Source organism: Colletotrichum paranaense, assembly GCF_030867605.1.
Source record: "Colletotrichum paranaense strain IMI 384185 chromosome Unknown Scaffold_8.1, whole genome shotgun sequence".
Taxonomy (NCBI): domain Eukaryota; kingdom Fungi; phylum Ascomycota; class Sordariomycetes; order Glomerellales; family Glomerellaceae; genus Colletotrichum; species Colletotrichum paranaense.
The window spans coordinates 1,046,255-1,070,900 of record NW_026848966.1 but is presented as its reverse complement, the minus strand read 5'-3'; the positions used below and the strand labels follow the sequence as shown (position 1 = coordinate 1,070,900).

Below are 24,646 nucleotides of genomic sequence, written 5' to 3'. Positions count from 1 at the left end.
CGGCTCCCGTCCCGAAGACGCACTGTGTATAGAGTCCCAAACTCACACGGCTGAGGTACCTCACAGCACTCACGACTGCACACTTTTTCATCTCACATGAGTCTAACCTGCGGGCAGACTTCACTTACACGCAGCCCAGCGTCGAGGAAAACAACTAGCTCAACGCCCAACACACGCCCGACTTCCCCGTATTCTTCCATCTCACAGCGACCGAATCAGTCAAGCTGCAGAAGAGAACCGCCCGAGGCCAGCAAGGATTTGTTCCACCGGGTCGAGTGAAAGGCACACCCCTCTCCGTCGAAGGAACGCCCGCCACAAGATATCCAAGCCCAAGTCGCATAGGTAGTTTACCAAGGCCAACTTGCCCAAGGGTAACAAGAGGAAGAGTACCATGGCACCGCAGCAGAAGAACCAAGGACACCAACACCTGCCCGTCCCACCGGCAACCTTCACCACCCGCAAACACAAGATCCTGGAACAGCTCAGCGTGCCCGATGCAGAGTATACCGACGCCTCGCCCAAGGGGTCCGTGGACGTCGGTATCCGCGAGCTCATTGACGAGCTCAACGCCCTCGACGGTTTCGTCACGACGAGCAGCTGCGCGGGGCGCGTCAGCGTGTTTCTCGAGGGGCGTAAGGCGGGAGGAGCGGACCAGCGAGCAGCAGTAGCGGCAGTAGCCCCATCATCTTCTCAAGGCAACGAAGGCGATGATACCCCTGCCGCCGCGGCCCTCGAGACGATAGCTGGACCCGGAGGAAAGGGAGGCGGAGGCACGTGGCTGTTCGTATCGCACGATCCCGTTCCCGGATCGCACGACAACGACGAGGATCTGCTGCGCTTGTTTGGTCTCGTGGATGAAGACGCGGGAGGAGGAGCAGGGCAAGAACCAGGACGGGCTGTCGGAGTATCGGGTCGTTCTCAGTCTGGGCGACGGAAGCGGCTTGTTCACTTCAAGTTCGAGCCCATGGTATGCAAGACCGTCCCCCGTTTTCTCTCATGCATGATTTCATTTACACACACACATACTCTCACCTTATCTCACTAGCCTCCTGCCGAGGCAGTGTCACCCCAGAGACACACCCCTCCTTTCACACGTAGCCTGCGCAGCAACAAGACTCACATGACTGACATACACCTCCCCTGCATAGATCCTCCACGTCCTCACAGCGTCTCTATCTCACGCCCAGCTCCTCCTCAAATGCGCCCTCGCAGCAGGTTTCCGCGAAAGCGGCGCCCTGAACCTCCTCCCCACCGCATCGCAAGGCGAAGACGAAGCCTTGTCGTCATCACCCGTGACACCAATGGTAGGCGTAAGAACAATGGGTCTCGCTCTTGAATCTCTAATCGGTTACGTCGATGAAGACGCCGCCGAAGGCAGCAGCGCACGTCGGCACTGCACCGTCACGCCAGACTACCTCCGCGACCTGCTCCACATCGCCAACGAGCGCTTCGTAGAAAACGCCGCCCGCATCGCGCGGTTCCGCACCGCCTTGCAGGAGGCCGTCGCCGGACCCCCGCCAAAGACGGGCGAGGGCGGCGCCGCGTGGGAGGACGCCGACGCCAGGAGGGAGAGAAAGAGGGCTGAGGGCCTGCGGCGGAAGGAGGAGGTATTGGCTGCTAGGTTGAAGACGCAGCAGCAGGAAGCTCCGTCAGAGGACCAAGGCCCGATAGAGCTTCTGACTGAGATATGAAGAATAAACAAAAATCAAGACTTCATGGAGGGGGGAGCTTGTGATGTGAACCAAGATTCATTCGCCATCTAAACACTTTTTTCTCTCTTGTATCATTTGCCCGCCAGTAGCATGTTGTTACACTTTCACGTCCTACTGCCCTGTTTGTTCTCTTCTTGATCCAGCGTATCTCTCAAACCCCCTTATTGGCTCACAAGAAAACGCAAATAAGGAAACCGTCCTCTCCCAATGGTCTCCAACTGTTTACAAAGGCAGGCCTAGAGAGGACCTCGACAATCCCCATCTCCCCTCATCCAACTCACGAGACAATCTTCTCAACCCACCCTTTCTCTAACCGCTTCACCTCCTCCTTGAAAGCCTCAACCTCCTGCCAGCAATCGAGCGGCCGGCGGTCATTATCCCGCAGACACCGCACGACGTTGCCTCGCGCCGTCTCAACCGCCTCGGGCAAATTGCGCACCTTTTTGCGCTCGGCGAGCTTGGCGCGCAGGGCCTCGACCTCCTTCTTGACGCTCTCGTGGCTCCGCTGGCCCTCGGGCGCGGGCTTGTCTTCGGTAGCGATCTTGTCGTGGGCGAGGCGGAGGGCTTCTGACTCTTTGGCCTGGAGGCGCTTCAGCTCCTCGGCGACGCGGCGCTGAATTTGGATCTCGGTGAGTTGCGTGCGGGATGCATCAGTCTGTGTTGTTTTAGCGCGAGAGGTTAGCTATTGGATCTTTGGCTTATTGAGGGAATAGATGCGCCAAGGGGGGGAGGGATGAAGGACAGATGGAAAAGGTCGAGGCGGAGGACTAGGCTCCGGTTGGGAACTTCATGTAGAGCTTTTTATCGGAGGTGTTCCGGTTTATGTAGAGGAGGCAGTATTTACCTCATGGCTGGTCTGCAGGGACTCGACGAGGTCGTGGGAGATGCCGCTGGGCGAGCTGCTGCGCGAATCTTGGATCAGCCGACGGATTCTGCGAAAGAGAGGCAATTGGAATGAACTTACGCCTTCCACAAGTGTGGAGGCGTGCTGGAGGACGGCTTTGACTCGCTGGCACCCATGATTGCGGCCTCAATGGCTGGAGAGGTGATTTGAATGTTTGGCCGTGATGGTATGGAATTTTCCGGACCGTGACAGACGGTCGTCAAGCTGCAAGCTCCGATGGGCCGGCGAAGGTGCACGTGACAGCCATCATGCTCCGCGACCTTAGTCATCAACCAGACACGGACCACTAGGGATTATGTCATCCTGCTGGATCCCTTGACGTGGTGTGCTTACATAAGACATGGACAGACGGCAAGCGGGATTTCGGGCCACAAGCCAGAAAGATGGCTTGAGATTTCTGTCAGCTGCTGCGGGCTGGTGCCGATTCCTCATTGTCCATATTCCAAACCGCCTTACCCACAATACGCAGATTCTGAACATTGTTCTGGAAGCTTTTGGAGGCGAGCACTATCTCCCTAACCTCTGGCCGGCCGCATCCACAGTGACCCCCGCGCTCCTACCACGCGTGGCCCTTGGGCCAGGTATTTCATCATCCCATCTTGTTTCAAGGATCGCAGTCAACAGATAGGCGGAGTTGGCAGATGGGGGTATCCAAGTTCGCTTTCTGGTTCATCAAGATTGAGACAGGACGGCTATCTCGGTCAGATCCATGAGACGTACGGAGCAGAAGCGCCCACGAACTCCCTCTGCGTTGGGTTGTCGCTGAGCCCAGAATGGATGTGGAAATGTGCATGCCCCGGCGCCAAGAGGGCGGCAAGGGAAAAAGGAAGGAGAAGATACCTATCGTGATGAGGGGCTAGTCGCGAAAGAGAAGCATCTGCGTACGAATACAGATAGAGACTAAAGTGACGGGTGAAAATGAGGAAATTTGGACAAATCTCACGAACCGTCCGAATATCTCGGCTTCATCTGCACGCGTTTGTGTGCTAATGCACGCCAACGCTCACCTGAAGCGGACGGGGCCTGCAATATCGTTGAAACGATAGGTCACCGAACAAGCAAATGACTTCATGGGGGCATCCCCTCTTCACCCACCGCACGTCTGCAGTCTTCCAAGCCTCCTCCCAGACCTCCCAGGCATGTTGGCAGGTTGCTGGCGCCTTGTAGCGGGCGGCTTGCCTCCCTCGCAGAATCCCCTCGGCCCATCTGGTCGACCCGGCCAGGCGGTTGCGAGGATGCCAAGTACCCATGGTGGACGTTGAACCTGGGAGCCTGGCCCTAGAGGGAGGGAAGACGCCTCTATACGGAATCTGGCTCCGAGGCCAAGTGCCAGGATGTTCGGGTGTGTTAATTTGTTTGCAACGACGCTTAACAGGGACTCCCCGCTGAACTGAGCTGGAACCCCGGCGGGCACGGCTACGCCGTCACATCCCGCAATTTGTATGCGGCTGGACGAGAATTGCGAGGTCCCAAGGCGCGATTGAAGAAAATTCGCTGGTGGTTTGAAGGAGACGAGAACGTGGGATGGTTTACCCAGTCGGTTCGTCGCTCCGTCGCCGATGGAGTCCATTGTGAATACACTCTACTATGTATCTTGGCTTTTTTGCTTGGTTGCTGTTCGGGGGCCATGCGAAGGTCGGGGTGCCCTATGCCGAAAGTGTTGATTGCTATCAAGATCAGACCGCGCTTTGACTCCTGACAGACCACACAGACTCCGCGAGCTGCAGCCGTGACAGGAATCCTCAATGACAAGCGTATGAGTCTAAATTTTATTGAGGGGCAGATAACATCTGTCCAACAGCCTACTGGATGGTTCTAGTAGTGCTGGAGATCCGACTAACGTTCGATTACGATCCCTCGGCTGCAAGTTGCAAGCTGCAACTAGCAGGGGAGACGAGATAGGGATTCCGTTGATGTTAGTCGTGGCAAAAGGAAGAAGATTACTTGATAGTTTGGTTGATGAGTTGAGAGCACGGCAACCTCCGGAGCGGTATCACGGAACGTCAGATGAATGCCACGGCAGAATCGGCCGAGAGGGACGGCATAGCATTATGCCTGAGACGTGGATTAATGACTTTGACGAGGGGCTGATTCACATGCTCAGACAGCTTGAGCGATGAGTGGATGGTGGGTCTGGCTTTCGAACTTCTTTTGGATTTTCCCTCCTCCTTTGGATACCCATCAGTTCGTTATCACCCGAGCGTCAGTTGCCGTCTCTTCCAGAATTCCGGAAGGGAGGAAAATGGTTGGGTCCTCAATGGATACGACGATAGCTGCGCATCTTATGGCCCCGTTTCTGGACAATGTCTGTGTCACCGTTCCACACCTCATCGGAATCCGGATGCCTTCTGATACACTAGTACGCAGAATCGAGAGTAGCCTGTGTTGGTGACCTCGTGGCGCTGGACCGAACGGCTTTGGTCTCGGCTTGGATCTCAACTCAGTGAACCAGATCAAGCCTGGCGCCAGACAGGACCCCAAGATGCGGATGACCGATGGGCACCAACGGGAATCCTAACGGATGAGTACATCATCAATATTGTCTCTGGCCATGGAGACACTGGCCGGCTAGGCGAGTCGTTTCCAACGGTCGGCTCATGGGGTCACCAAGACGAGACCACGAAGGGAACCACGGGATCTTTTGGATGGAAAAGTCGGTGGCCCAGCCAATAATTGGAATTTCTTTTCGTTCATCTCAACGTGTTCCTTGGCGGCTGGGCAGAGGAGGCCTTGTTGGACGGTGGATGAGAGGCCCAGAAGAGACCCGAAAAACCCGTCGTGTTCGGTCACTTTAGTGGATCTTCTGTGCAAGTCGAGAATTCCTACAGCTTTGTGCCATCTGCGAAGCTGAGGAGACATGTTGAGTTCAGGTTCAGTCGGGCCCACGAGAGAGAAGCAGCAAATCAGCAGCTGTTAATGAGAAGGATTGGTTGTTGTGCTTGGCATCTTGCGCGAACTGGTCCAGCTGGCCATAGCCGATAGGTCGAGGGCGAGTGTTCACCCGAGCCCGCATCCTTGTTCGTCCGGTCTCTTCCCCTGCCGTTTCCTAGGCTGTGTCTGTTCGCCCCTGGATGAGGGCCCCTTGGCTGGCTGTCAAGCCCTCTGAGAGACGCAGTCCAGTCAGCAACGCTGCCACACTGGCAAGCCCAAGAAGTGATTTTGACCAGTCAAATCGCTCAGGGGTCAGGAAGATGGCAAAAAGCCTGGAAACACTCGGCCATTCAGACTGCGCGTTTGGCCAGGAACGATGGCTCGGCGGAATCGCCCAGGAGAAGCTAAGGGAGCTGCAATGGCTAGTTGCAGCGGTGTCCTGAGTTACCGAGCCCTGAACTTTCAACAGAGTCTGCAATTGTGCAGCGAGCATACCATGTTCCCATTGACCCGTGTACCCTGAGGACCCTAAGTCCCTGATTTTGGGATGATCGAGGCGTAGGGTGAGACCGTTTGCGGCATGAGATTTAACGATGAAGGAGAGAACATATTATCCCTCAGCATTCCACCCGTCCCAAGATCAAGACTCGACGATGAATGGCCCCCCGGAAGAACAATTAAGGTATCGGGTTGTCGAGAGACGAGGGAAGCGAATGAAAATCATGGTAATCAACGCGGCCGAGCAGCCAGGGGCCATCCCTTCAGCCTCAGCGAACGGCAACACTGGATCTCAATGATTGGCGACCAGGGATCGACTCCCTCAGAGCCTGTCCCTGTGTGTACAGAATAAAGTGCTTGTGTACGTATCCCCACGTCAGTGACATCCCTGCGTTCACCGTGAGCGACTTGCCTCTTCTTGACCGCTGGCCATGACCCCCTCCTTTTATCCCACTCTCACCTCAGTCTTGCACAAAGTGCGAAGTCCCTTTGCTTTCCTGGGTTATTCCTGTTCCTGCATCATTGACTTGCTTTCCGTGCTCCATTCGCCATCTCCGCCGGGGTCATCAGTTGGCACTGGCATGAGCAACACCAGTACGTGGGTCGATGTACAAGGCGCAGTGATTCCATTCCAGCATCCATAGGATCGGAATAGGGCTAGACTGACGGCTCGGTGGGCAGATGTGGTCTTGGTACCCTTGGATTTGCTCCTCTTTTTGACCACTGAGTTGAGAATTGCGCGTCTGTACTCCGTAGTACTCTATACGGTTGAGGTGGTAAGACTGGAATCGGTATCAAGCTGACAAGGCAGTCGCACGTAGCCGCGGAGTGGAAAAGGGGTACATGGCTAGCGCACCGCGTATGTGAGGGCCACGCAGGTACCAAGCTGTGCCATGCCATGCCTTGCCCGACCTTGGTTCCTCGTCTCGTTCGTAAGAATGCTCGGCAGGTTATTGGCGCAGAGGAGTCCCCGTATCTGCCTGTATCTGTATCCTGGTTTGGTAACGGATACTTGCCGAAGCCAGCTGGGAGTGCTGGAGCCTGCGTGTACCTGCGAATAGATGAACAAGAAGCTGGCAGAAACCAGTCAAGCGTGGGCTGTGAGGTCCAGTCGATCCAGTCATTCCCGTTTGCCCTTGCACGCCACCTCAGATCCAGGGGGAATTGGGAATGGACCATGTTGCCCTTCCCAGCTAGAGCCCAGCAAAATCCAGTCCAGGCCGCCCCAGGAGGAGCCAACGCCTACCTAGTAGGAGGAGAAGCCTCTCGGCGGCGCTACCGTGGGCCCCCCGGCCCCGTCGTGGCTCGCAGGAGGTCCTTCATGGCCCGTCCCAGCCAGTCTCTTTAAAGTACCTTAATCGCCCTTTCCACGCCCGGTGACCCCAACCACTCTCTGTTTCTCCTCGCCCGTTGTCACGCTGACTCTCTTCGGTCTCCTTTAGGTGGGACGGTTCGCTCTCGACTGGAATTCTGGAATTCGACTATTTTTTTCTTCTTTGCAAAAGAGAGGCTGGACAACACTCGACGACGTTACACGTATTCTTCTTCTTTGGTGGAGACCGATTTGGACTTGTTTCGAGGAACAAAGGACTGAGCAACGAAAGAAAGAGCAGAGAGCGCGAAACATACAGCAGGGGGAACTGAACATCTGAGGTCATTGGACGAACACCACCCACCAAACGCCAGGCAAAAACGGAAACAACGACCGTTGAACCCGACCCTTCCAACCTCACTCTGGAACTTACAACCACATCACCACCCTCACTGCACCTTCCTTCCCTCACGCTCTTTTTCTTGCACTTTTGCACCGTTTGCACCTTCCTTGAAATCATTTTCCACATTCACTAAAACCACGTGAGAATACTCGCTTGTTGATCACTCACCCCCTTCCCCTCCCTTTCGGCAAATCAGCGCTCGGTTCTGCCTTCGAATATCGAACAAAACCCACGCCCATTCTTTCCCATTCAATCCAACTCCGTCAGCGGCGGTGTACACTCGTTTTTTCTCTCATTCCAAGACAATCCAAAAAAGCTCGCGCTACGCATCACATTCAAGACATTTTCAACGTCTCCGTTGTCTTGTTTTACTCCATTTTCGTCATCCAGCAATCCGGGCATTTCAGCTTTTTTGAAAATCCCCATCACTCACCTGCTCAACTTCTCCACACTCGACAGAAGGGATTCCGGCTCCTCGATTCCGAAAAGGACGCGGCACGAGACACTGCGAAGGACCACCTGAGAGACGCACAATATATTGACGTTGCTTCGTCCCCCCGTCTTCTCATACGTCAACTTCAGCCACCTGCCTTTTCTCAATTTGTTCAACCGGCTGCTGCTCGGCCAGATTCAGATCGACCTTGACCTCATTTGGATCGCCAATACACCGACCGCCCTCGCTTCCAGGCAAACGATCAGCACAAGGGTATCGACGCAACGACCATCCGGATTTTTATTCCCCTGGTTGACTTGACGTTCCGTCATTCAGCTTTCGCGCATCACTCACCTCGAGGTTGGACGCATTCCTCAGTGACTCGGTCTCCTGCAGTACCTCGACTCATCACACGTCACCGTCGACACTGTGCTGATACTTACAAAGGCTTCCGCTTCACTTATTCGGAACAGGCCTGCTATCCCCGTTCTTTCTTTGTCATTTCGCTCTCGACCCGAAGCACAATGACATTGTAGCCGACCGGCCCTTCTCGATAACAGTCTGACTTCTCGCTCTCGTGCCTGCCGGACCGTTCTAGCAATTCAGCCTAGCCCAACCAAACGAGGCTATCTAGCTCACGTCCTCGGGAGAAACGAACACTGCTTCACCTTTCGTACTCGACTTTTTAGATTTACAGCAAACACAAACAATACATCTGACCAGATGGACTCTCACCGGCGCAGGATCGCCGGCCTGGTGGCGGATTTTATCCCCACCCAGATCCTTCAACAACGCGCTCATGCCGCTGCCACAACGGGGGCGGCTGAGGCTACCTCCACCATCTCTCCTTACCACTCCAACCTTGCTGGTGTAAACCAGCCCGTCAACATGCTGTTCAAGGACATGCTCTGGGCTAGCTTTGGTGGAATGGCAATTGTCGTCCTGGTTATCACCATCAGCCGTATCCTCTGGGCCCAGCTTCGTCATGTCTCGGCCATGTCGGTTGAGGGTGAGAGGCAAAACTACTGGAAGACGGCTCAGTGGAACTGGATGCCCAGCTTGAAGAAACATCTCATGTACGCCCCTCTCTGGAACAAGCGCCACAACAAGGAGATCAAGCTCTCGAGCGCTATTGGCATCGGCACCTTGCCTTCTCGCATGCACAGCGTCATCCTCGGATTCTACATCGCCAGCAACATGATCTACATGTTCTTCCTGAACTGGGAGAATGCCAACCTGTACTCTTTCTGCGCCGAACTCCGTGGTCGCTCCGGCACACTCTCCGTCGTCAACATGGTGCCGCTCATCATTCTTGCCGGCCGCAACAACCCGTTGATCGGCATGCTTCACGTTAGCTTCGACACCTACAACCTTCTTCACCGATGGGTTGGCCGCATGTCTGTCATTGAGGCAGTCCTTCACACTATTGCCTGGTTGATTGTCCAGATCGCCGACAGCGGATGGGAAGGCGTTTGGCATAGGATGTCCAACGAGCTCTTCATCGGCTCGGGCATGGCTGGTACGCTCGCTCTCATTGTCATCATGATCTTGTCGTTCTCGCCCGTTCGCCACGCCTTCTACGAAACCTTCCTCAACGTCCACATCATCCTCGCATTCTTCATCTTCCTGATGACCTACATCCACTGCGCCGTCGCTGGTCTTGCGGGTGGCCTTCCTCAACTCCCCTGGATGATTGCTATCTTCATTCTCTGGTTCCTTGAGCGTATGGCCCGCATTGTTCGTGTCGCTTACATGAACTGGTCTGACCGCGGTACCACCGATGCCATTGTCGAGGCTGTTCCTGGCGAGTGCACTCGTGTCACCATGAACCTTCCTCGCTACGTCGACGTCAAGCCTGGCACTCACGCCTACCTGAGATTCAAGGACATCCGCCCCTGGGATTGCCACCCCTTCTCCATCGGCTGGGTTGAGCATATTCCTGACCATCGCTCGCTGCCTCTTGGAGTGGACGAGGAGAAGGCTACGCTCACTGCCATTGACAAGAAGAACACAACGACCTCCATCTCTTTCATTATCGGTGCTCAGAGTGGCTTCACTCGTGATCTTTACAACGTTGCCCGCGAGAGCGGTGACCGCGCTATTCGCATGAAGGCTTGCGTTGAAGGTCCCTACAGTGGCCATCACTCGCTCGACTCGTATGGTCACGCGGTCCTCTTCGCCGGCGCTACTGGCATCACTCACGGTATTTCCTACCTCAAGCCCCTCATCGATGGCTACAACAACGGCAGCGTTGCCACGAGACGCATCACCCTCGTCTGGATCGTCCGTGACTACGAAGCTCTCGAGTGGGTTCGTCCCTGGATGGATACTATCCTTCGCCTCCCCAACCGAAAGGACATCCTCCGTATCCAGCTATACATCACTCGCCCTCAGAACTCTCAACAGATTGTTTCGGCATCCAACACAGTCCAGATGTTCCCTGGCCGCCCCAACATTCCTCTGATTATGAAGCGTGAGGTGTCGGAGCAGCAGGGCGCCATGTGCGTCCACATCTGCGGCCCCGGTGCTCTCGCTGATGACGTGAGATCTGCGGTGAGAGAGGTGCAAGACGAGGGCACAGTGGTTGACTTTGTGGAGGAGAGTTTCACGTGGTAGAAAGAAGAAAGATACCCCACGAAAGATCCGAAGTGGACATGATTTTCAAATCTTTGGGCGTCAACGGTACCAAGCGGGGAAAAGCGCAGTGTTTTTTACCATCTCTTTTTTTGCGGATCATCAGGATCAGATCGACATGGACATGCTTCTCACGGCCGATGCCTTGTCTCTAATGGCTCGCTCTCTTCTAACTGTGTACATATTTCACACACCAACTCTTTGGGGCTGAACACATGAGATGGAAAGGTGGACTCTGGACGCACTTTCTGTCGCTGGTTGCCTCGGGCAGTTTTTTCTGGTCTCCCCAGGTTTTCTGGGAAGACATTTTGTCTAATTGTTGGACGTATATATCCCCCCACACGCAGAGCACATCTCCCACTGCGAGACAAAGCAGCAGATCGATGTGGCCCTGTCGTTGTAGATAGCATCCGCCTGTCATGAAGATAGACCTACTTAGACGAAGACGTCAATCGGATTTCACACAAACTTCTCGCTTCCCAATGACCGTTGCGTGACCTCATGTACACCCTAGATAACGTGACGAAGCCGTTATCAATTCTCAACGTACCCTAGTCCCCGTTGCTGTACGCCTTCTCAGTTAACAACAGTATACGGAGTACGTGCACTGAAAGAAGACATCGGAAAGCGGCTTCTCAGCTACCTACTCCGCATTCTGATTACTCATGGTGCCTGGGGTGACACTTGCTAGACGACGTTGCTGGCCACCTACGACTTTCTCGAATGAGAAAGTCGCAAGTGGATGTGCGGAGTTTGAGACATCTGGTTCAGCTGTGACTCAGCCCATGACGGAGCTGGCGTGGCCAAGTTTGCCAAACGGCTGGAGTGACACAAGAGTGGCTGCTTTCATCACCATCGAAACCTGGAAGATGATGTGTGCTGCGTTGCCAAATTCTTGTAGTTGGAGTAGGGAATTACATTGGGAGTCGAGGTCGCATATTTGAGGAGGGCTTCAGGATTACTCTCATCTCTTAAGGCGGAAGATGATGACTAGGTACCGTATCAAGTACCGTCTGTGGGGAAGGGGCGTGTTGTATATCCCAGATCGCAAATCACCTCATCAACCAACGACCTCTGGAAACCATCGGCTTTTTGGAGAGACCCCAGAAGTCTGAAGCTCCGAGTCAGCCGCATCAAGTCAAATCCAACCTCTCCCATTGGAAAGTTTGGTTGCATCGATCAGCCTCATCGATCGTGGAAAGAGTCGCGGTGAAGGGAGTTTGGACGTGCGATGCAAACCGAGCCGGTCATCGGCCGGGACTAAGAGCGTAGTGGACCCGTCCGCCCCATCACCGACTTCTTTCCGGGCCACCACCTGGCACACGATAAGTTGACCGTGGGGTTTTTGCGGAAAACTTGAGTAATTTTGCGAGCGATGTTCGGAGATGGGCTTGGATTACACGGCCGGTTAGGTTCGGCATACGTTCAACGACTGTTTGTTATCATATCTGGCTTTCAGATTGAACAGCGAGCTTGTAGCTGTAGGGGGTTCCAATTGTTCTGGAAGGGCATTGTGCGGCCGAGCTTTACAAGGCGTGACCGTCTTCTTCGAGTACCTACCCAAGATGGAGAGAACGAGTCAGTTCATGCAGCCTCTATCACGATGAAGAAATCAGACGAAGGCCAGAGCGGAATTGATAGATTTCCGAACACCTTACATAAGGTACCTACTTGGGTAGATGCAGACAACTGTTGGTGTGACGGCCGAGTAATAGCCGTTTTGCTCTACAATTGGCCGCGATGACAGCATTGCTGGGTGTCCAGCGTGCCTGCCCGCCGAGGATGGTTGCTGCCCACCTGCTGTTGCGCAACTTCCAACCCCGCCATCCGCAACCGGTGATACCAGCCAATAAGAACCGTTGAATGTCGTCCAGAGGGCGTCCCAGAGGGCGTAATGTGGGGTCTGTGGGCACGGGCGTTGCCCCGCCTTGACATTGAATTTGGAGAAAGGGCAAAGGAGGGTAAAAAAAAGTAAAAAAGATTTTTTACTTTGGGTTAAGAGAAGTGAAAAAAAAAAAAAAAAAAGGATTGATTTGGCAATTGCGGCTGGTGCAACTGCCTTCGTCCAATGCGAAGGAGCTGGGCACCGATTTGCGGCCCTGCGCTGCGGGAAAGGGCAGACTGCACGTACATCCATCCAATGAGTTGAAAACTTGCCTTGATGGTGCCTTGTGCTGTTTCCCCCGGCCGGCATGCGGGACGGGATTGAAGCCTTCTAGGTGCGTTTAGTTGTGCCATACAGTGACAGGCAACGGCAGTAAGTGGAGTGATGGGAAAGTCTAGACATGCGAATGGCCGCTTTAATGACAAGATTCCATCCAATCCAGCAAAGCAAAAAGCCAAAACAACATAAAAGTAATAGCGAGAGATTTGATCATAGGCAGCGTGTGAGGTACATGCATACACCTTTGGGCTGTTCCCTTCCCTTAATGCCGTTTATGGTGGAGGAGGGGGGGGGGGTGCCGGCCATGGCTCTCCACGTCCTCCGTGCTCGTAGTCCCCGGATCTTTGCGACTACGAACTTTGTGACTCAATTCCTTTTTTCCCTTTCCTATCCTTCCCTTCCACCCCTGACTCTGAATTACAATCACATCGACTGTTCTTCTACAAATACCCACCCTCTTTAGCTTCTGACCCTTTTGCTTCTTCCCGCTGGTCAAGATACTCTCTCTCTCACACCCGTTTCCCCCAAACCAGACAGTGACGCCATCCCACCAGGACCAGATCCGCCCCTCCGATCACGACCTGAAAATCTGCCCCGCACTCGCCCAAGATGCCCATGTAGGTGACTCAATTGCCGCCCAAAAACCACACTATGAACTCGACACAAATTCGCCTTGGAGATTTCAGACTAACATTGCTCTGATGCCAGGCTCAAGGAACCGTGGAAGAAGTACAAGCCCTTCCCGGCTCTGAACCTCCCGGACCGTCAATGGCCCTCCAAGACCATCACAAAAGCCCCGCGCTGGCTGTCGACCGACTTGCGCGATGGCAACCAGAGCTTGGTTGACCCAATGGTATGTCTGCTCCACGGCCCCCTCCAAATGTCTCGAAGCGGTGGCACTAACATGGACCCCTTACACAGAACGGTGACGAGAAATGGCGTTACTTCAAGATGCTGTGCGACTTGGGCTACAAGGAAATCGAAGTATCCTTCCCCTCTGCCTCGCAAACCGACTTCGACTTCACCCGCCGCCTCATCGAGACCCCCGGCGCCATCCCCGACGATGTATACCTCCAAGTCCTCTCCCCCTGCCGTGAGGACCTCATCAGGAGGACAGTAGAGTCCCTCAAGGGTGCCAAGAACGCCATCGTCCACATCTACCTCGCCACGAGCGAGTGCTTCCGCAGGGTAGTGTTTGGTTTCAGCGAGGACGAGAGCGTTGAGCTCGCCGTCAAGTGCGCCAAGCTGGTGCGCTCCCTGACCAAGGACGACCCTTCGCAGTCCGGCACAAACTGGCAGTTCGAGTTCAGCCCAGAGACCTTCTCCGACACCTCCCCCGAGTTCGTCGTCCGCATCTGCGAGGCCGTCAAGGCCGCCTGGGAGCCCACCGTTGAGGTCCCCATCATCTTTAACCTCCCCGCCACCGTCGAGATGTCCACCCCCAACGTCTACGCCGATCAGATTGAGTTCTTCTGCAGAAACGTCACCGAGCGCGAGAAGATCGCCGTGTCCCTTCACCCCCACAACGACCGCGGATGCGCCGTCGCCGCCGCAGAGCTGGCCCAGATGGCTGGCGCCGACCGTGTCGAGGGCTGCCTCTTTGGTAACGGCGAGCGCACCGGAAACGTGGACCTCGTCACTCTCGGCCTGAACCTGTACACGCAGGGCGTCCACCCCAATGTCGACTTCTCGGACCTGAACCGCGTCATCGACATGGTCGAGGTCTGCAACAAGATCCCCGTCCACCCCCGCGCCCCCTACGGCGGCTCCCTCGTCGTCTGCGCCTTTTCCGGCTCCCACCAGGACGCCATCAAGAAGGGCTTCCAGGTCCGCGAGTCGACCGTCAAGTCCAACGACGAGCACTGGCAGATCCCCTACCTGCCCCTCGACCCCACCGACATTGGCCGCACCTACGAGGCCATTATCCGCGTCAACTCCCAGTCCGGCAAGGGCGGCGCCGCCTGGATCATCCTGCGCAAGCTCCAGCTCGACCTCCCCCGTGGCCTGCAAGTCGCCTTCTCAAAGGTCGTCCAGGACAAGGCCGACCAGCTCGGTCGCGAGCTCCTCTCGGACGAGATCACGGACCTCTTCGAGTCGACGTACTACCTCCGTGACAACCCGCGCTTCACCATTGTCGACTACAGCATCGCGCCCGACCGCTCGCAGTCCCCTGCGCCGCCCCAGCGCGGCAAGACCCAGGACACAAAGAACCTCAAGCGTGTGTTTGAAGGCGTCGTTTCCATCGACGGCAAGGAGTACAAGCTGCGCGGCCGCGGAAACGGTCCCATTTCCAGCTTGGCCAACGCCCTCAAGAGCGTGGGCGTCACCCTGGATGTCGAGGACTACAAGGAGCACGCCATTGGTGCCGGCCGTGATGTCAAGGCCGCCACGTACATTGAGTGCACGGCCACGGGCACCAAGCAGAAGTACTGGGGTATCGGTATCCACGAGGATGTGGTCCAGAGTTCTTTGACGGCCTTGTTAAGTGCCGCCAGCAACGTAAGTCGAGTCCACTGTACATCTTTACATGGTGTAGTCGAGTACTAATGATCGAATTCACAGTTCGTCGGCAGCCGCCCCGGTAGCCCCATCATTGGCAAGCCCATTCCCTCAAGATCCATGAGCCAGGAGCTGGACCTCGAGTCAACGAACGGAACCAACGGCGAAGTACCGAATGTTGTGTCCGTCCTGGAAGAGAAGGCGAACGGCTTGTAAGGGAAGGGCTATAGGGCAACAGGTTATTGTTTTGTTTTTCAAGCATATAGGGACATGAGAAAAGTTTGGTTCAAAATGCATATCCAGGGGGAAAGAGAGATAGTCACAAAACAAAAGGATAAATGAATGGCATGTATGATGAGATGATACTATGTCAATGGCCGGTGATGTGGCAGCATGGCCGAGGGGTCTTTCCCCCCCCCCCCCCTCATCTTGAATAGTTATGTCAGTGGAAACCACGTCTCAAACCATGCCGGATAAATCTCCTCCTCATTGACCAAATCGGAGTTGAAGGTGGGCTGACGATAATGGAAGACGCGGACTCCTCTCCAACTCTCGCATACAGCCTCTCTTTCTACGACATTACAAGCTTCCTTATTGATTTGGGCTGCTGACAAGTTCCACTTCTCGGAACGCAGCCATTCAGGTGCCTTCCTGTCCACGTACAAAGTGAGCCAAGTCAAATGGAGCTCAGCAAGCACCTCATTAATTAATCTCCATCGTTGTGAATAGTGAAGACAAGATGGTAGAGGAAGGACATCCAGTCTTTCTGGTCCGAAGGCAGCTATACGTGACCCGACTTGGACTTTGTTACACTCGCCCAGGGCTTATCACTAGCCTGTTTACACATGTAAAGTGATACATCTACCTATTAACACACTCTATTCGCCGCCTACTTCGTATCATGAGTTGAATACATCAGGGAGAAGAAGGGGTTGTTAGGGGATGTGCTTTGAGAACCTGCCCTAGAGCTCTGCCGCGATCTGGTATGGAGAGTATATAGCCAATGTCAACACGACGTCAGGTCGTTAACTTCGCACCAAACCGCATTACTCCTCTTCCACCTGGGCCTTCGTTGGTAGCCTGGCGAGCGAAAAATAGATATGGCATGGTAGGAGGGTCTTTATAGGTCTGAGCTGACCTCTCATTAGACTGTTCTTCTCATCTCCCTGAGGATGGGGCATCTTTTGTTGTAGGTTGAAACAGGATTGGTAGACCTGATGGAGTATGAGTAGACGTACAGGGCTCATGATCTAGTCATGGTTCGTGTTCGCTTTACTATCAAGTGATCGAGGCTGTGGAAGGCTTCAAGGCCGGTGCCCATCGAGTACCGGTATATAGAACCAAATTTCACTCGGGATTCTAAGTTGATCAGTCTTTGCGCATGACACTGGTAGCCTTCCCCTTTCTAAGCCATTTGTCCTTAACTTTGTTATATCAGAGGAGATTCCTCATTAATATCAAAGTAGGTGATCAACGCCTAATTTTTTCTATTTAAGCACATCATTGTGGGCCATAGATGAAAAACCCACGGCGGCGTCCAGTGTGATCGTCTTATATTCCCGGCGACATAGTTCTGGCGGCTGACGAGAGTATGAGGACGGACTTAGGTTGGAGTTTCGAAAGGCAACATTTGAGACCACTTCCTCATTGTTATGGAAGTCTTCATCTTCGAACGACGGGAAAGAGTACAATGTATCGGCAGGTTGCTGTAGTAGTAGGTATCAAATAGGAATGCAGCTCTGCTTTTCTGATGATAAGCCGGCTAGCTTCACTTGGATCGACAACATAGATTTGGTTCACACAATCAAGGCTTTGGAGCCTAGGCAAGCTGCATTTCCGTTATCCTTACCTCTACATCTGTGAGGTGGCGGCCGCGAGTCTCTGCTTTATAAGGCTTGATTGCTCTTGATCCTGACTACGCCCCCCTCCACTACGGTGAGTTTAGTCACTCAAGTAACACGCACAAGGAGGCATGGGTAATGTGGATCACAGATGACTGCGGTATGGCAGAGTATTAATTCGAATCGTGATCCTCTTGCCATTAGTTTCCTCGTCCGCAACAGTATTGAAGGGTGACATGAATGGATGTTGGTGTGAGACTAGCAGTTACCCGTTGCAACTCGGGGTGTTTTCCAAACCTCACGACGCATGTAGGTACTTACACTATGAGATACCAGGTGAGCCTGAGAGCTAGTCTAAGTGTTTGCTTCCGAAGAATATAGCAGTGGATACGTTCAAAGAACGTTTACACTATTAGAACGTTTCAGACCATGTCACGAGGAGTAGTTGATGAGCCACTCGCGGTTCCCCTTTGACCAATATTGACACTGGTTTTATCACCAAGTAGGTACTTTGACCAGCCTCTAGCAGGCCAATATGGATCCTATTTCATCGAGACCTCACTGGTTCGTGCCCACGAAACAACAGTCAGATGACCCAAAATTTGCAACGTGCATCGCGGGGTGTTCAACTTGAGGCCAAGACAGGCGCTCGGATCCAGGTGCCTGGGAAGGAGATGACGTCGGGCTGACCTTTTGCGGGCTCGGATGGGGGCTGTCACTCAGCCGGACCGGCAGCAACCACACAAAACAGTAATTAGCCAGCAAGCCTTACGCACTTACATTACTTGGGTTCGGTAAGCAAACGAGTAGTCGTCTCAAGGCACCCCCAAATGTGGTCTTTATTTCAATCCCGGCGGTACTTTTTCCATTCTATCTTCCCGTGCTCCCGTCCGGATACCTAGTCAGCTCAGCTAGGTAGTGAAGCAAGGTAGGCACGGAACATGGGCCGAGAAGAGGGGCAGCGTTGGATTGGGCTGCTGACCATTACCTACCATCGACCTGGCTGATCAAGGGCAAGGGGGACAACATGTATTTTGTGTTGTGCTGGAGTTTTGAGTCCGGCGAACAAAGAACCATTCCACTTTTGATTTTATGCATTCTCCACGACTGTCTCTGTCAGGAAAACATAGCTACTGACTCTTGACGTTGAGAGGGAACGAAGCGAAGGGGCAAAAGGCAGCCCGGCAACGCCATGCGCAGCTGCAGCCCTGACGCCCCATTGTGAGTCTCCCCGTCCATTGTGTGGGGTTTCTGCCCTGATGAGGTTAGCCTCACTGTCTGTCTTTTCAGTGTTGGTGAGGTGAATCTGGGTTTAGATGGAGCAAATACAGGAGACGCCATATTCAAGGATCTGGAGAGACTTGTTTTATGGTGCAGTGATGCCCTGAGTTAAGGTACTAGTTGATGAGCGCCTAACTTCCACTTGGTTCCCGGCAACCATCGGATACGTACAGGCGAAGCGGGACCACACGGTGCAAAAGGTATGCCGCAATAGGAAAGGAAAAAACAGAGTGCCTCATTCATTATTTTGATTCACTTTCTGCCCCTCCCCGCCCTCGGTTGATACATATTTTGGCCGAAAGTTCAGCATGTCCCCTGGCTGCCTTGTGAACAATCCAGAGAGACGCCGGAAAAGCAACACTTCAAACGGACTTGCAGTGCCGTTGAAGATGTGAAAATGGCTTCAGACATAGAAAGTAAGGGGGAAGGAGTGTTTCTTGTTTCCGTGCCTTCCTCGTCCGTTCAAGTCATAGGAAGGTAGGCAACAATTTCCAGAGTGCAGGAAGCGGACGAAGCTAGAAGCAGACGGAAACGACCCCTCCTCGGTTTCGTGCATCAGAAACCTCTCTCCTTCCCCACACTCATTTAACGACGTCTTAATTTTTTTTTTTCAGTCGTTTCTTTTTTGCCCTTGTTCCCCTATCGGCTGCCCACTGTCGGGTCACCTCCTCAGCCTGTAGAAAGTGGCGGTTCTGCATTTCCATTGGATGGATGACGGGTACCTCCTGGAGCTGCATGTCCCGCACTGTAAGGTATGGAAGGTAAGATGTTGTCCATGAGGTACTCCGTCAGCAGGTATCAGTAGTAGAGAAGAAGGTGCGAGACCTTGCTGCACCTAAGCAACAAGATGAACTAAAAAACAGTAGAGGTGACGAGTAGACATCCACTACTGCTACCTGAGGTGCCTTTTCCCAGGGGATCATGCGTATTCACCGCCCATTGTGTGCTGTCTCTAATGCTCCCGCTGTCACCGTCATTCCCCCCTTCCCGTCCTGCCCGCTCTCCTCTATCGCTCCTGCTGCTTTTCATGTCCCTGGCAGAGGTACCTGCCTACCTGACCTTATTACGGCTCCCCAGAACTGCGTACCATAGCGGGCCATTTCAACACTGTAACTGGGCAGCCTGAGATCGTCAACAACCTCGTCAAGGTCCCGCTCCTATTTTTTCCTCTCCTTCACCAACCCAAAGGGAAGAGACTGGGAAATAAATAAAACCATAAAAATCCTCACGTTACTCACCACCCGGTTTCTGCGCCTGTTCATTGTCGCAACCATCTTTTCTTTACGGTACGCCCTCTAATTCTTGCACAAGGCCTTACCACGAGACATCGTCTTTGGCGTATCATTTTAATTCGGAATCCTGAGCGAATCCTTTTTCTGTCATCTCTCTCACACACAGATACAATACAGGCACATTCTCTCTCTCGCTTCCTTTTTCCCTCTCAGCCGTCCGTTCGCTCGGTTCCGGTCATTCTCACCCATCCATCCTCCCAGCTCGCCTACCAACTCTCCCAAGGTCGCTGCTCTCTCAACGCACTGCCGACCCTGCCCCTGGCGCCCGCTTCACACACCACCTTACGCCAACCAAACCAAACCTCTGGTCCTGTCTTCTCTGCCTAGACCACCCGCCGCCGCAAAACACCCCCGCGTCTCCCGCTTTTGCTCTGACCTCAGCTGCGGTGCCTTGCTGAACCCTTTCCCTCCCACCTCCTGACACGTGCAACCTGTCAACGAGCCCCCCTCCGAACCTCTCCAAACATCGGCACTGGCTCAGCCTTACCTCCTTCAAACCACAACACATTGAGAGCGGCAAACATGTCGGGCTCAGAGATCAACCAAGTTTTGGCCAATTCGCTGTCGCCAGGTAAGCTATTTTCGCGTCCTCGTCGTCATTTGGTCTCGTTCATTCTTCACTGCGCCTGCTAGGTTTTGCATCGCCAGCAAATCCTATCCCCCCCCCCCCTCCTCTCTCCCCCAAATTGTCGCCAGGGCAATGTGAACAGAACCTGCTCTTCTTGGCTTCCGCCCTCACATCGCGCATTCACAAACTGCCACAACCCTCATGGCCATGCTAACATTCTGAACAGACGCGAACTTGCGCAACGCCGCCGAGCAGCAACTTACACAAGCAGCCGACAACAACTTCGTACGTGCCCGCCCACTTTTGCCTCCCGAGTTCCCCCTCCCCCCACCGCCGCTGGCAAATTTGCTAACCATCCTTCCCAACAGCCCCTATACCTCGCAACTCTCGTCCAAGAGCTTGCAAACGACAACGCCGATGGCTCCATTCGTGCCGCCGCAGGTCTCGCCCTGAAGAACGCTTTCACTGCCCGTGACTTTGCCCGTCACCAAGAGCTCCAGGCAAAATGGCTCCAACAGACCGACGAAGAGACGAAGACGCAGGTCAAGAACTTGACCCTGCAGACCCTCGGCTCCTCAAACTCCCAGGCCGGCCAGGCTGCTGCTCAGGTCATCTCCTCCATCGCTTCTATCGAGCTGCCGAGAAGTCAGTGGCAGGACCTCATGGGCATCCTTGTTAAGAACATCAGCGAGGGTGGCGAACACCAGAAGCAGGCCTCCTTGACCACGATCGGTTACATCTGCGAAAGCCAAGATCCCGATCTGCGAACGGCTCTCATTGCTCACTCCAACGCCATCCTGACCGCCGTCGTTCAGGGTGCCCGCAAGGAGGAGACGAGCCTTGAGGTTCGCCTGGCCGCAATCACAGCCTTGGGCGACTCGCTCGAGTTCGTTGGCAACAACTTCAAGCACGAGGGCGAGCGCAACTACATCATGCAGGTCGTTTGCGAGGCCACCCAGGCCGATGACTCCCGGATACAGCAGGGCGCCTTTGGATGCCTTAACCGCATCATGGGTCTCTACTACGATAACATGCGTTTCTACATGGAGAAGGCTCTCTTCGGTCTTACCATTCTGGGCATGAAGTCTTCGGACGAGGACGTTGCCAAGCTGGCTGTTGAATTCTGGAGCACCGTCTGCGAGGAGGAGATCGGTATCGAGGACGACAACGCACAGGTCGAGAGCGCCGACCAGATGAGACCCTTCTACAACTTCGCTCGCGTAGCAGCTAACGAGGTTGTGCCCGTTCTCCTTCTGCTTCTGACCAAGCAGGACGAGGATGCGGCCGATGACGAGTACAACTTGGCCCGCGCCGCCTACCAGTGTCTTCAACTCTACGCTCAGGCCATCGGTGCCGCTATCATCAGCCCCGTGCTGCAATTCGTTGAGGGCAACCTGCGTGCCGAAGATTGGCACCACCGTGATGCCGCCGTTTCTGCTTTCGGCGCCATCATGGATGGCCCCGATGAGAAGGTCCTCGACCCCATCGTCAAGCAGGCTCTTCCTATCCTTATCGGCATGATGGACGACAGCTCCCTGCACGTCAAGGACTCGACCGCCTATGCCCTTGGTCGCATCACTGAGAGCGTGTCCGACAGTATCGACCCTAACCAGCACCTCGACCCTCTCATTCGCTCCCTGTTCAACGGCCTCATGAGCAGCGCAAAGATAGCATCTTCGTGCTGCTGGGCCCTGATGAACTTGGCCGAGCGCTTCTCTGGAGACCTTGGTGCCGCTCAGAACCCTCTGACTCCTCACTTCAACCAGAGTGTCACCAACCTGCTTGGTCTCACGGCCCGCCCCGATTGCGACTCGTACGTCCGCACCGCCGCCTACGAGGTTCTCAACGTCTTCGTGCAGAATGCCGCCAGCGAGAGCATGCAGCCCATCGCCTCCCTTTCCGGCGTCGTCATCGAGCGTCTAGAGGGTACCGTTCCCATGCAGACCCAGGTCGTTAGTGTTGAGGACAGGATCATGCTGGAGGAGATGCAAACTAGCTTGTGCACCGTTCTCCAGGCCATCATCCAGAGACTCGACAAGGAGATTGTTCCCCAGGGCGACAGAATCATGCAGACCCTGCTCCAGATTCTGAGCACCGTCGGCAGCAAGTCCAGCGTTCCCGATGGTATCTTCGCTACCATCAGCGCTCTGGCCAACGCCATGGAGGAGGATTTCTCCAAGTACATGGAGGCTTTCACTCCCTTCCTCTACAACGCTCTGTCGAACCAGGAGGAGCCCGCACTGTGCTCCATGGCTATCGGTCTTGTCAGCGATCTGACGCGATCCCTTGGCGAGCGCAGCCAGCCGTACTGCGACAACTTCATGAACCACCTGCTTCACAACCTCAAGGTACGTTATCACCGCCAATCGGCACTCAAAGTGTTGTCATCCATCATATGTGGATGCGACACGGGGTTGGCATTGTACGTGTAAGTGAGGCCTCGCTAACATTTCTCACAGAGCACCGCCTTGAGCAACCAGTTCAAGCCTGCTATCCTGCAGTGCTTCGGCGACATTGCTGGCGCCATTGGCGGCCACTTTGAGACATACCTGTCCGTCATCGCTCAGGTCTTGCAGCAGGCGGCGACTGTCAACGCCGGCCCCGAGGGCCCGTACGAGATGTACGACTACGTTATCTCTCTTCGCGAGGGTATCATGGATGCCTGGGGTGGTATCATCGGAGCTATGAAGTCCGGTGGCAAGAGTAGGTCTCATCTAATCATGATTTTGATCCTGTTTCTGTTCTATCCGCTAACCCATTTCTGCAGCTCCTGCTCTTCAGCAATACGTGCCTTCGATCTTCCAGCTGTTGAACATGATTGCCAGCGACATGAACCGTAGCGAGGCTCTCATGCGTGCATCCATGGGCGTTATTGGCGACCTTGCTGAGGCCTACCCTAACGGCGAGCTTGTCGACGTTTTCCGCCAGGAGTGGCTCACTGCGCTCATCAAGGAGACCAAGACCAACCGCGAGTTCCAGCCCCGAACCATCGAGACCGCTCGCTGGGCACGCGAACAGGTCAAGCGTCAGCTTGGCGGTGCCTCCGGCGTCATGGCGCAGACTTGAGCTTTGAAAAGCTTGAGGCTGACGCTGTATTTCGACTTGTTTGATTATTCACACCCAACCAACCCCCAAGCCCAGCACATATCCTGGAGCAGCCGGTTTCTCTACCGAAACCCGGATCTGCGTCAAACGGAGGAGAGAGAGAACAGCCAATCCCAGCTCTTGCCACAACACAGCATCGAAAGACACGGAGCTCCCTCGCGTGTATATAGACACCCTTGCACCACCATCCCAGGACTAATTTTACCCCAATACCCCTTGCCAGCACACCATATCACATCACGAAACTGCAACCCCTTATTCAACCACTTCACCCACCCCTTGGCTGTTATCTTCTGGACTTTGATTTTCGCGACGGAAAGCTGGATTAGAGAGAAGGCGGGAGTCCTCATTGTCATGTACGCCGCGCATAGAAAGCGCATTGGCGACCTAAAAGTCATGTAGAAGGAATTTCCCTCAGATGGAACCCGGAGTTTGATTTCATCCTTCAACGGGGAAACGAGAGCAATGAGAGACGGGGAAACGAACAACGTCAATACACATTTCGGAGTCGGCCACATCCCAACTCGGACGAACCAACCCGGTCAAGTGATCAGGTGGGTCGGGAAAGGAAGAGCCTTTAGCCTCTCTGGAGGCTTTCTGCTCTAGGCCATACTTGTATGCGATTTCGTCGGAGTATCTTTTCCTTCATCGGAAAGAAGACTCGCGCGCACTCGGCGGGCGGATGAGAAAGGAAGGGCCTTGCGAAATGGGCATATCACAGGAGAGTGTAGGCGCAGCGAGGAAAGACGGATCCTGCAGAGGAAGAAACAGACGGCACACAACGCGCTTATGACGAGGTCAAGTGGCTTCATGTCTAGCACTGATTGATAGTCGTAGAAGTTCAATGAGTTTTGCCCCCTTCAGTCTCTGAAATGTGTGAATGTGGTGTCGTGCTATAAGACTTGGATACCATGACTGTTGCTCTCTGAGGCAGATATCTGCGAACTACATGGATGGATTTCACATACTCTGCCACGATGAAATCATCTCTTTTGCTTGACGATACCATACAGACTACTCGTCAAAAGTACCATGACGAAGTTGACGGACTCTTTCTATCTGGACTTCAGTGTACACTTATCCAGACCGCGATGGGCGTCGTCGGTGTTTATGCCCAGGCTTTGTTTCC

General features: G+C 54.3%; 9 protein-coding genes across 9 annotated transcripts; 5 read left to right on the top strand and 4 right to left on the bottom strand.

Moving 5' to 3' along the window:
- Positions 1–391: 391 nt before the first annotated feature.
- On the top strand, positions 392–1,691 carry CPAR01_10204 (tRNA wybutosine-synthesizing protein; the record flags this gene model as incomplete). Its single annotated transcript, XM_060494466.1, has 2 exons — positions 392–967; positions 1,149–1,691. 2 exons carry the CDS (start codon positions 392–394, stop codon positions 1,689–1,691), a joined length of 1,119 nt encoding a protein of 372 aa, XP_060346648.1.
- Positions 1,692–1,989: 298 nt separating this feature from the next.
- CPAR01_10203 (uncharacterized protein) lies at positions 1,990–2,732 on the bottom strand (the record flags this gene model as incomplete). The annotated part of the gene is made up of 3 exons (XM_060494465.1): positions 1,990–2,367; positions 2,557–2,614; positions 2,677–2,732. The coding sequence occupies 3 exons, from the start codon at positions 2,730–2,732 to the stop codon at positions 1,990–1,992; spliced, it is 492 nt and encodes a 163-aa protein (XP_060346647.1).
- Positions 2,733–3,703: 971 nt separating this feature from the next.
- CPAR01_10202 (uncharacterized protein) lies at positions 3,704–4,186 on the bottom strand (the record flags this gene model as incomplete). The annotated part of the gene is made up of 1 exon (XM_060494464.1): positions 3,704–4,186. The coding sequence occupies one exon, from the start codon at positions 4,184–4,186 to the stop codon at positions 3,704–3,706; it is 483 nt and encodes a 160-aa protein (XP_060346646.1).
- A 1,025-nt stretch (positions 4,187–5,211) lies between these two features.
- Positions 5,212–5,475, bottom strand: CPAR01_10201 (uncharacterized protein; the record flags this gene model as incomplete). Its single annotated transcript, XM_060494463.1, has 1 exon — positions 5,212–5,475. The coding sequence occupies one exon, from the start codon at positions 5,473–5,475 to the stop codon at positions 5,212–5,214; it is 264 nt and encodes an 87-aa protein (XP_060346645.1).
- A 1,408-nt stretch (positions 5,476–6,883) lies between these two features.
- On the top strand, positions 6,884–7,333 carry CPAR01_10200 (uncharacterized protein; the record flags this gene model as incomplete). Its single annotated transcript, XM_060494462.1, has 1 exon — positions 6,884–7,333. One exon carries the CDS (start codon positions 6,884–6,886, stop codon positions 7,331–7,333), a length of 450 nt encoding a protein of 149 aa, XP_060346644.1.
- Positions 7,334–8,856: 1,523 nt separating this feature from the next.
- On the top strand, positions 8,857–10,749 carry CPAR01_10199 (ferric reductase like transmembrane component; the record flags this gene model as incomplete). The annotated part of the gene is made up of 1 exon (XM_060494461.1): positions 8,857–10,749. The coding sequence occupies one exon, from the start codon at positions 8,857–8,859 to the stop codon at positions 10,747–10,749; it is 1,893 nt and encodes a 630-aa protein (XP_060346643.1).
- Positions 10,750–13,540: 2,791 nt separating this feature from the next.
- On the top strand, positions 13,541–15,646 carry CPAR01_10198 (2-isopropylmalate synthase; the record flags this gene model as incomplete). Its single annotated transcript, XM_060494460.1, has 4 exons — positions 13,541–13,548; positions 13,640–13,784; positions 13,853–15,430; positions 15,494–15,646. 4 exons carry the CDS (start codon positions 13,541–13,543, stop codon positions 15,644–15,646), a joined length of 1,884 nt encoding a protein of 627 aa, XP_060346642.1.
- Positions 15,647–20,366: 4,720 nt separating this feature from the next.
- Positions 20,367–23,478, top strand: CPAR01_10197 (uncharacterized protein; the record flags this gene model as incomplete). The annotated part of the gene is made up of 5 exons (XM_060494459.1): positions 20,367–20,415; positions 20,639–20,697; positions 20,781–22,760; positions 22,872–23,115; positions 23,180–23,478. 5 exons carry the CDS (start codon positions 20,367–20,369, stop codon positions 23,476–23,478), a joined length of 2,631 nt encoding a protein of 876 aa, XP_060346641.1.
- A 122-nt stretch (positions 23,479–23,600) lies between these two features.
- Positions 23,601–24,035, bottom strand: CPAR01_10196 (uncharacterized protein; the record flags this gene model as incomplete). Its single annotated transcript, XM_060494458.1, has 1 exon — positions 23,601–24,035. One exon carries the CDS (start codon positions 24,033–24,035, stop codon positions 23,601–23,603), a length of 435 nt encoding a protein of 144 aa, XP_060346640.1.
- Between the last annotated feature and the right edge of the window lie 611 nt (positions 24,036–24,646).